Here is a 9882-nt window from a genome sequence, read left to right as displayed (position 1 = left end):
TAGACGCTGAACAACTGGTCTAATGTCTTCATTTCACAGCCAAGGAAGTGCAGTCTTAAAGTGACAAGTGATCTTCTCAAAGCATATTCACATTTGTAATTTCCAAATGACATGTCACAGCCATTCTCTAAAACCTAAGGCCCAGATCAAAGAAGGATGCAGGGCCAAAAGTCAGTTTAGGCAAGAGCAAGTGTCTTCCTGTAAGCCGAAAGAGAAAGACAGTCATCCTTAATTTACTCTTCTCCCCAGAAGAACAGTCTTCCTCATTTTGCCCTTCCCCCAGAGTCTAGCACTTCTTTGGTTTAGGTTTGTAGATAATTTTGGTGTGCCTCAGGGGACCTGCCCACAAGAGATTTTTTTGTTCATGCTGGTACCCACAGAGACCCTCCCTTCCAGAAAATGTGCTTAGTTGTTCTTTCCCTATAAAAACTTTATTCTTGGGTCTGTGTAGACAACACAGTGGCTTGAAGGATGTGGGTCAGTAATCTTCCAACCTGCCAGCTTGTTGCCATTAAAGCTTTCTTTCTACCTGACACTACATCTCATTTGATTGACCTTCAAGTGGCAGTGCAATCAAGCCTTCATGATGGCACCCGTGGCACAGAAAATACAAGGAACCTGAGGGGGGTGCAAGCATGGTGGTAGAGCATACTGGTAGCTTCTGGTAAGTTGCAGCAGACTTCATTCCTCAGTCGTCTGCCGTGCCAGTGATACAGCAGGAGCAGAAATGTGGAGCGAGAGGTCACTTTCAATCTCCAGGGGACAAGGAGCCAATCAGAATAGATAATGGGATGGCTGCAGGGGGGGGGGGGATGGCGCTCTCTCTCTCTCTCTCTCTTTCCCCCCTCAATATTTGGACTCTCTCTTCTCTTTTGGACCTCCAGGATCAGGTAGAACTGTGCACCCAAACTCAGGTCCCAGTACATGTAGTCAGTACAGGCCCACACAGGCAGGGTTCAGGTGCCCAGGTAGTGAGAAGATGCTGAGCATGGGAGTCTCACCCATGCGCACATGGCAGTGACCAGAGATTAAGACACCTGGAACAGGCCTACAGAAACTGCTGGGGTACAGTTGGGAGGCCCAGCGACAGGACAGAGCACAGGGATCTCACGCATGTGCATGTAGCCATGGCTGGAAACAGAGGAAAGTGTACACGAGACAGAGAGAGAGTGCAAGGACAAGACCTGACCATTGTTTGCGGGAAATGAGTACACTCTGTGGGACAAGGCAGGGAAGTTATTCACGGAACTGGAGAGGCATCGGGGAGAGCACTGGTAAAAGAGTTCATGGGTAAAGGAGAGGCCTGGACATACAGGGAGGAGCCCAGACCTATCTCCTTTTTCTGTACAATAAACAAACTTTTAATCTTCTGAGTTTTGTATGAAAATCTTTGATACAAATTCTCAAAAGCCCACTAGAGCAGGAAAATCCTCTTTTGCGCTAACTCTAGGACAGTAGGAAGCTACTTTTGAGGTCGTGAGGTTGAGCTGATCTGGCACGCCCTCCTGGCAGGAGAATTAAGTACTCAGTGGACTCATGTAGCTGAGTGGGAATCAGGACTCAAAGAGGCCAAAGGGCTGCCATGATTCAGGTGAAGACCTGGGATTTTCTCTGCAGAGGTGTCAGATCACTGCAGATGACAGGAACAGGGAATGTAGAGGGGCATCCTGAAAGTCAACCATCATCCTTGTATCCACGCTAAGCGCTGGAAGTCCTGGAGCTGAAATTAAAATGTTCCAGAGAGGGGTGGGAGCAGTCAGAAGCAGAGGACTCAGGGCATCCAGGGGAAGCAGCCAGCTCTCTGAGGCTGGTATTGATGCAGGCAGGTAGACAGGGAAAGGCCCTCGGCAATAACACTTAGGCCAACAGAACTTCTTGGGAGGAAAATCCTAAGACTGATCCACCCTGTGGATACAGAAAATAGACTCCGAGGAGATTAGAGCCCTCTCCATGAAGTTCCCCTCCTCGAAAATCCTCAAACCTCTCCTTTAATCAGATTGACTTTAGTGATTCAGCTCCAAGAAGACTCCAGAACTTCTGGATCAAGACAACCCCAGAAGAGCCTATAAGGCACCTTGAACAAAGGAAGGGCGCGTATATGCTGCCCGAGCCCATGTGCTGCTTGCGCCCGCGTGGCCAAGCACATGTGGTGCCTGAGCACATGTGTCTCCCGCATCTCCCCTCTTGAGATGTGTACTTTCATGCTTTCCTATCTAACGCTGGGATGTGTGCTGTGGCTCTCTCCGCCCTTGGAGAAGCCCGCGTTCTCTCTTAATTGAGTAACTCTGTCTCTCTTACTCTCCACTCTCCCACTTTTCTCTCCCTCCTTCCCTTCAAAAATCCTCCAAATAAAATCTGTTTTACTTCACTGCTTGTCTACTCCTGAAATTCTTTTCTTCGAGCGAGACAAGAACCCAGTAACCCTGGGTCCCAGGTGGCCGAGGCAGATCGGGAGAAAGTGACTGTCTTTCTCCTCCCGACTCATGTGAGTCACCTGTGGGGTCCACCGATATCAGTACGACCAGATGGATTTTTCAAGAAACAGGACTCAGTTTCTGTTTAAATACTCCCATGTACTGTCACTGTCACTGTCCTGTCACTGTCATCTGTTGCTCATAGATTTGCTCAAGCGGGCACCACTAACGTCTTCATTGTGAGACTTGTTACTGTTTTTGACATATTGAATATGCCATGGGTAGCTGCCGTGTGGGCGTGATACTCTCAGTAGCTTGCCGGGCTCTCCAAGAGGGACGGAGGAATCAAACCCGGGTGGGCCGTGTGCAAGGCAAACGTCCTACCCACTGTGCTATCACCCCAACCCCCCATCCTCATGTACTATCTTGGAAAAAAAGAAAAAACTATGCACTAGCCCCAAGAACTCTGTCCTGCCCTTCTACACCCTCCACACCCTATAGATATATCCAGTCTCTGAGGCCCCTTACAAAGTCTGGGAACACGCACAACACCCCACTCATCTCCACCTGCCCCCAGCCTACCCATTCCCTTAAGACACAGCTCTCTGGGGAGAGGCATAGCCCAGTGAGCAGAGAAAATTCTCAGAGTAAACTTGACCTTCAGGAGTTGGCCACTGGTGGGCGTGGCAGTGTATACTGTCATCCAACCATACAAAAAGAAGAACTTGTCCCTTCTATCATTCTGAATGACAGTAAATCCTGGAGCCCTGCTGCCATCATTGCATCAAAGTGGTTCTTCCTACTCAGTGAGGACCTTGAAGATTATCTTCAAGTACATCTAAAGAACTTCAGCTACACTTGGTGGACCAAACCCCGTGAAAGCAGAGTAAGTGACACTTGTCTTTCCTGTCTTGCCAGTTACTATTGAGGGCACCGTGGTTGGAAGACAGATGTACTGCCGGGTGGGACTGCAGCCCTGCTCACACTGCATGTCATTATTCGTTTACCTCTTCATCACCTCCCTGGCGGGCACTTTTTTGAGGACCAGACAAATGTTTAAGTGGCCAGGCAATGCATCTGTAAGGGAATTCGTAACTTTGCAATACCAAGAATGAATGGGTTCGCATGACTGAGTGCTCAGATGAAAATTAGTTCTGTTTCGTTGCTTAAAATAGGACTCTTGCTTGAAGGATTGGTATTGTTGCTGACTGATTTAGAAAGTCAGCTCAGTCTTAAGAGGTTGGGCTTCTTAAGGTCCTTTCCGTGGCAAGCTATGCCAGGGGAAATTGCTTGGCAGATTTCTTCTATGTAAACAAAGCACAAACATAGTTGCAAGTGCTGCAAAGGAAAATGTTTAGAAAAAACTTTGCAGACTCCAAACTGGTCAGATGCTAAATCAATTTCTTAAAGAAGATTGGAACCCACAATCAGAGTTGGGACTCTGAGGGTCCTGGAGAGCAGCACCTCCCGCACCAGGAGGCAGGGCATTGCCTCCAGGGGCACATCCATTTAGTTCCTTTAACAAAAGGATAGGTCAGGAATTAGGTCCACTTGGGGGTATCTCTTTTGAATTTATTTTTATTTTTACAGTTACAAAACTTCCATGTTTGAGTTTCATTCCTACAATGATGGAAAACCCATCCCTCGACCAGTGTACATTTTCCACCACCAATGTTCCCAATATCCTCCTCCCTCTCCTTCCACCTCCCTTCCTCCCTCTCCTCCTCCCCCTCTGTGGCAGACAATTGCTCTCTCTCTCTCTCTCTCTCTCTCTCTCTCTCTCTCTCTCTCTTCTCCCCTTATGGGTATTATGGTTTGCAATACAGATTACAGATAATGAGAGGCCATCATGCTTTAATTGTTCCTCCAAAGGAGATCTTGAAGAGTCCCAGATCTTCAAGGAGATCTTGAAGAGTCCTAGAAGTTTGCATTACCTGCCACCAGGTTGTATGCATTCATCCCCTCTTTAGTCCCCACCCTGAGCAGAGAGGTAGCACTGACAAGTTAGACTGCAAGGTACTATAATAAAGTGCTGGCAAATATTAACAAATGGTCCCCCTGAGAAAGTAAGAGCCCCGATTTCTATTATGTGCTAATTTCCATAGAGTGTATGTTCCCACTGTGCCTGTACATGTCCCTAGTGTTTGATTTCAAACTATCAACATGTCAGATGCAAATTTGGGAAGAAATATGCAAGACCAAGTCTGATGCACCCTTGTAAGCCAGCTCTTATAAGACGCAGGGGCATCTTCCACTAAAGACTGCTGTTTCTGGGGCTGGAGCAATAGCACAGTGGGTAGGGCGTTTGCCTTGCACGCGGCCGACCCGGGTTAGATTCCCAGCATCCCATATGGTCCCTTGAGCACCGCCAGGGGTAATTCCTGAGTGCAGAGTCAGGAGTGACCCCTGTTCATCTCCTGGTATGACCCAAAAAAGAAAAAAAAAACTGCTGTTTCTCTGCTCAGGGGCTTGAAAACTCCCGGGCAGAGAGATGCTGGCATTGTACTGTTCCAGGCTTGAAGACTACATCTGACCTCTGAGCAATGCTTTTGGTGCAATCTTTTGCCACAGATTAGAGGTTAAAGATATCTTGTTCTTTGGTCTCTCCTCCCAGGTTCCACCTAGACCAGTGCCCTTTATGAGACACATACTCTAGAATTGCTGCAGGATGCCTGGAAAGCTAAGAAAATCGTGAATAGAATTTGAAATAGTCCAAAAGAAGAGAGAGAGAGAGAGAGAGAGAGAGGAAGTGAGAGAGAGAAGAAAAACGCCCGCCATAGAGGCAGAGCGGGGTGGGGGGCAGAGGGGAGGAGTAGCAGGAGGGAAACAGGGAATATTGGTGGTGGGAAATGTACACTAGTAGAGGGATGGCTGCTGGAACATTGTATGACAGAAAACTGATCATGAAAGCTTTGTAACTGTATCTCACAGTAATTCAATTTAAAAAACTTGAAGCAGAATGGAGGCGGAGCTGGGAATGGAGATTCAAATTGTTTCTGATTGTGCCAACTCTGTTTATTTTACTCTTAGGCTCAGTCTTGTCTCACTCTTTGTGCTTCTACTTCTCTGGCTGCTTGTAGTTTATTTCTTTTTTAGGTTTATTTAATTTTTATAAAGCTGCGCACAATAATTTATTACATTTAATATTCCAACATGAATCCCACCACTATTACACCTTCCCACCAATTGTATTTTGAATATTTCCACCAAGACCCCCAAAGCCTGCCCACAAAACAGGACCTAAGTAATTTATTTTGTATTGCTTTTTATGAATGATCTGCTTAAAATGATCAAAAAGTTTCCTTAGAGGAAAGGGTGTGTGTAAAGATTATTGTATTTCACCTCGGAGCCATTAAGCCCTTGTATAAGAGATTACTAACATGTTAAAGCTTGAGCCCGGTGTGCTGCTTGTATTTTAAATTTTCTGACCCACCCTGAAGTGCCAAGGGCCAAGCAAAGCTGTCAAATAGGCAGTGGCTGTAGAAATAAGAAATTGTCAACACACCAGGGCTGGAGCGGGGCTGGAGTGGTAATACAGCAGGTGGTGTGCTCGCCTTGCGTGTGACTGTCCTGGGTTAGAACCCTGAGATTCCATATGATTCCTGAGCACCACCAGATGTAATTCCTGAGTGCAGAGCCAGGAGTAATCCTTGAATATCGCTGGGTGTGGTCAAAACCCCAAAAAGAAAATAAAGAAGAAGAAAAAAGAAGTTCTCAACATAACTTTGTTTGCGACTGCCAGAAAGAAGGTTGATTGGGTAGAAGCAACTCTGGTAATGGAGGATAAAATCATGGGGTGAGGAAGTGTGGGGAGATGCACAAACAACTCCCCTGCCAGAAGCCAGGGTCCAGGCACCCTTCCAACTCCATTTATTTTATTTCCTGTATCCACTATAGATATGTGAATTTTGTAAACAGGAGCCATTCATTAAGCAGTGTAGGGGAAGAACACTGTTTTGATTCTAGATTCGAGATGGGAATTATAATGGCGGCAGCATCTACCTGGATGATTGGGTTTTAGGTTGAGTAAATTCAGCGTAATGACAAACTACTGAAAAGTGTAGTCCTTGTGGAACTAGAATTGTCCGACAAAATTCACTTTTCAGATTACAAAGAATTCTAGTGTGAGAACTTGGGAGTAGGGCCGGGGAGCTACGTCAATAGGCCAGAAAGGATTTTGTCCTTGGACATTCCTGATGGCAAAAGGCCTCAGAGAAGGAGCACTGGAGGGAAGGATGCACCCAGAAAGCTACAAGGGCCCAGCAGGGGCCACATCATCCCAGTTCTCCCAAACTTTCCGTTCCTTCGAATTCTTCACTTAACTCCCATAGCAGGTCTACAGACTTACTTAGAGATCTGATTATGTCACATAAGAGCTGTGCAATGTGCGTCAGTGGGGGGTCATTCTGGTGTCCCCAGAGCCCACAGCTGAAAGGGGGTATGGTTGGTGTTCTAGAATTCTACCTTTGCAGCACTGTTGATAGCACGTAGAACATTTTTGGATTTGTCAAAAAAAACTGCCTTGTCTTTAGGTGACAACAGTAACAACTAAACAATGTTAAACAATGTTTGCTGCCCATACCTCCTCAATTTACCTAGGGTGCCACATCACTCCTGAAAATCTCTTTTAGACCAAGAGCCATGAAACCCAGTTTTGCTTTGACTCTAGGCCAGGGCTGTTTTCCCAGCTACCTTCTGCACCTCCCACGGCAGATATTGTCTTGTGACAGGAAAGCCAAGTGGTTGCAAGGATGGGCAGGAGACTAAGACACACCTGGATTTGAGCTCCATCTCTCCTGGTTAGGACACTAACCACTCTTTTTGTTTCATCACCTTTAAAATAGGGACGGATAATGGTCCTCCTTCCTCCTAGGATTGTTTTAGTTAAATGTCAAGCTCATGGGAAGCACTTGGACAGTACTGGTTCTAAGTAGGGGTTCTAAGTGAGGTCTCCAGATGACTTCTCTCCATCTGTTGGGTTAGTTCTTCACAGCACTCATTGTCGGCAATATTGAATGAATGATTTTGTGTGAGCACTTTTTGCTCACAGCCCTTGTTGGACAAGGACAGAGAAGCCCTGGGTCCTCCCTGCTCAAGGTTTTACCCCAGTGTATGGTACATCTCAGGCACTCAGTAAATAGTTATCAAGTGATTGAAGACAAATAATCATTGAATTCTCTTTGTTATTCAGAGTTTACTGCCTTCAACAGCAAAGTGATTGCAGAAACCATTTCCCTTGACCTCGAGGGAGGCTACCAGATGGAAACCACAGAAAACTACAGTAACTATGATCCAACCACAGAGTATGACTATGAGGATGTAGCACCATGCCAGAAGGGAGATATAAGAGCCTTTGGAGCCCAATTTTTGCCCCCTTTGTATTCCCTGGTATTTATTATTGGACTGATCGGCAACATCCTGGTGATGCTGGTCCTTATCCTGTACAAGAGACTCAAAAGCCTGACCAGCATCTACCTCCTCAACCTGGCCATTTCTGACCTGCTCTTCCTCTTCACTCTGCCCTTCTGGATTGATTACAAACTAAAGGATAACTGGATTTTCGGTGATACCATGTGTAAATTCCTCTCAGGGATTTATTACGTAGGATTGTACAGTGAGATCTTTTTTATCATCCTGCTGACAATCGACAGGTACTTAGCCATTGTCCACGCTGTGTTTTCCCTGCGGGCCCGGACTATCACCTTTGGTATCATCACCAGCAACATCACCTGGTTTGTAGCCATCTCAGCTTCCATTCCAGGTTTTTACTTTTCCAAGAGCCAGTGGGAGTATGATCGTTTCACCTGCAGCCTCCATTACCCTTTTGAAAGTCAACGAGAATGGAAACAGTTCCAGGCTCTGAAACTGAATATCTTGGGGTTGGTGTTGCCTCTGTTGGTCATGATTATTTGCTACACTGGGATTATCAAGATTCTGCTCAAACGGCCCAATGAGAAGAAAGCCAAAGCTGTCCGTCTGATTTTTGCCATCATGCTTATCTTCTTTCTCTTTTGGACACCCTACAATCTGACTGTACTTGTTTTTGCTTTCCAAGACTCCCTTTTCACCCATGAGTGTGAGCAGAGCAAACAGCTGGACCTGGCGATGCAAGTGACAGAGGTGATCGCCTATACCCACAGCTGTGTCAACCCTGTCATCTATGCTTTTGTTGGTGAGAAATTCCAGAAGTACCTACGCCAGTTATTCTACAAGCATGTGGCCGTGCATCTGACCAAATGGTTCCCCTTTCTCTCCATCAACAGACCGGAAAGGACCAGCTCCACAACCCCTTCCACGGCAGAGCATGAACTCTCTGCTGGACTCTGACTAACGACCCCTCCCCCCCAAGATTGAACCAGGACCCAACCAGGGTGATCTCTCAGAGATGCTGGCAGGAGAGGAGGCAGTATGGCCCTCCAAACCAGATGTGATACTATGCAATATGGAATTTTAGCAATTTGGGATGGAAGGAATTTAAAGGTGGTTTGGATTAAATCTCTGGTCTTGAGTCTTCTCCACAAATTAGTCTCTGGTGAAAAAAGAAGATAAATGACTGAAATGGGACTTTCCAATAGACTGAGACAAAACAGTACCAGTGAGGGGCTGGGGCCCACATAGGATTTCAGATTTGTCCATATTAATGCTTACAAACAAAGCCACGGTAACATCTCCCCATTTCTACACTCCAACCCCCAACACCAAGGAAATTATGGGTAGTGATTTCCATTGGGGGCCTGGAGCCAATCAGGTCCCACACAGCCTCCACACAGCCACTCTCCCACACCCCCTTGGCAGGGTTTAGGTTCTTGGAAATCTTGAGAAACAGAGAACTCCTGATAGAAGCACTTGTGACCCAGTGGGAAGTATGACTGGGGGACTGCTGCTCGCCAAGAAACAAAAAGAGCTCGATTCAAGCAGAGGGCTGTGTGTATATATATACCTGTGTAAATCATTCTGTGCTTCATGAAACAGTCATAGTCATTTTCATTTACCACTGGAAACTGCCTTCTCTTGTAGGATGATGTGTGTGCGTATTCTGACAGGTTTATAGCAGATGTTTCTAACATGCAAAAGGAAACAGGATTGATTTTTCATTATCCAGGCTTTCTGGCTTTATGGATCAGAGTTCTAGCTGCCACCTTGGACTGATCAGCAGAAAAAGAACTTGGTGTGCAAGCCCCATGGTGTTAGTGTTTGGGAGGAGGGGAATATCTACCAGAAAGGGTGAGGGCAGTTTCGATCTAGATGTAGGAGATTGAGAGGACCTCTGACACAAAGGAAGTTATTAACCTCTGTGTCCTTAACACCCCATCTCTCCCCAGTAACCTCCTCTATTTCTTTGAAAAATTTTGAAAATTTCTTTGGAAATTATTTTTTCAGAAACAAAAATTGTTGGTAAAAAAAGCTTCGTAACACAAAGAGAGAGATATCTACAGCAAAAAGTCATCACAATCCCACAACCCCACGA

The 9882-nt window shown here is 46.1% G+C and overlaps 1 protein-coding gene across 2 annotated transcripts; it reads left to right on the top strand.

Annotated features, from left to right (window-relative positions):
- The first annotated feature begins 4042 nt into the window (after positions 1 to 4042).
- On the top strand, positions 4043 to 9295 carry LOC101553361 (C-C chemokine receptor type 1). 2 transcript variants are annotated; one of them, XM_055136855.1, is made up of 2 exons: positions 4043 to 4065; positions 7697 to 9295. In XM_055136855.1, the coding sequence occupies exons 1-2, from the start codon at positions 4043 to 4045 to the stop codon at positions 8739 to 8741; spliced, it is 1068 nt and encodes a 355-aa protein (XP_054992830.1). In that variant the 3' UTR covers positions 8742 to 9295. The 2 variants fall into 2 exon arrangements, with proteins under 2 accessions (XP_054992830.1, XP_004614576.2); XM_004614519.2 differs by lacking the exon at positions 4043 to 4065 and having other exon boundaries at positions 7674 to 9295.
- The last annotated feature ends 587 nt before the right edge of the window (positions 9296 to 9882 follow it).

This window comes from Sorex araneus, chromosome 4 (genome assembly GCF_027595985.1).
Source record: "Sorex araneus isolate mSorAra2 chromosome 4, mSorAra2.pri, whole genome shotgun sequence".
NCBI classification, from domain to species: Eukaryota; Metazoa; Chordata; class Mammalia; order Eulipotyphla; family Soricidae; genus Sorex; species Sorex araneus.
The sequence above is the reverse complement of the archived record's forward strand: the minus strand, read 5'-3'. Positions and strand labels throughout refer to the sequence as shown.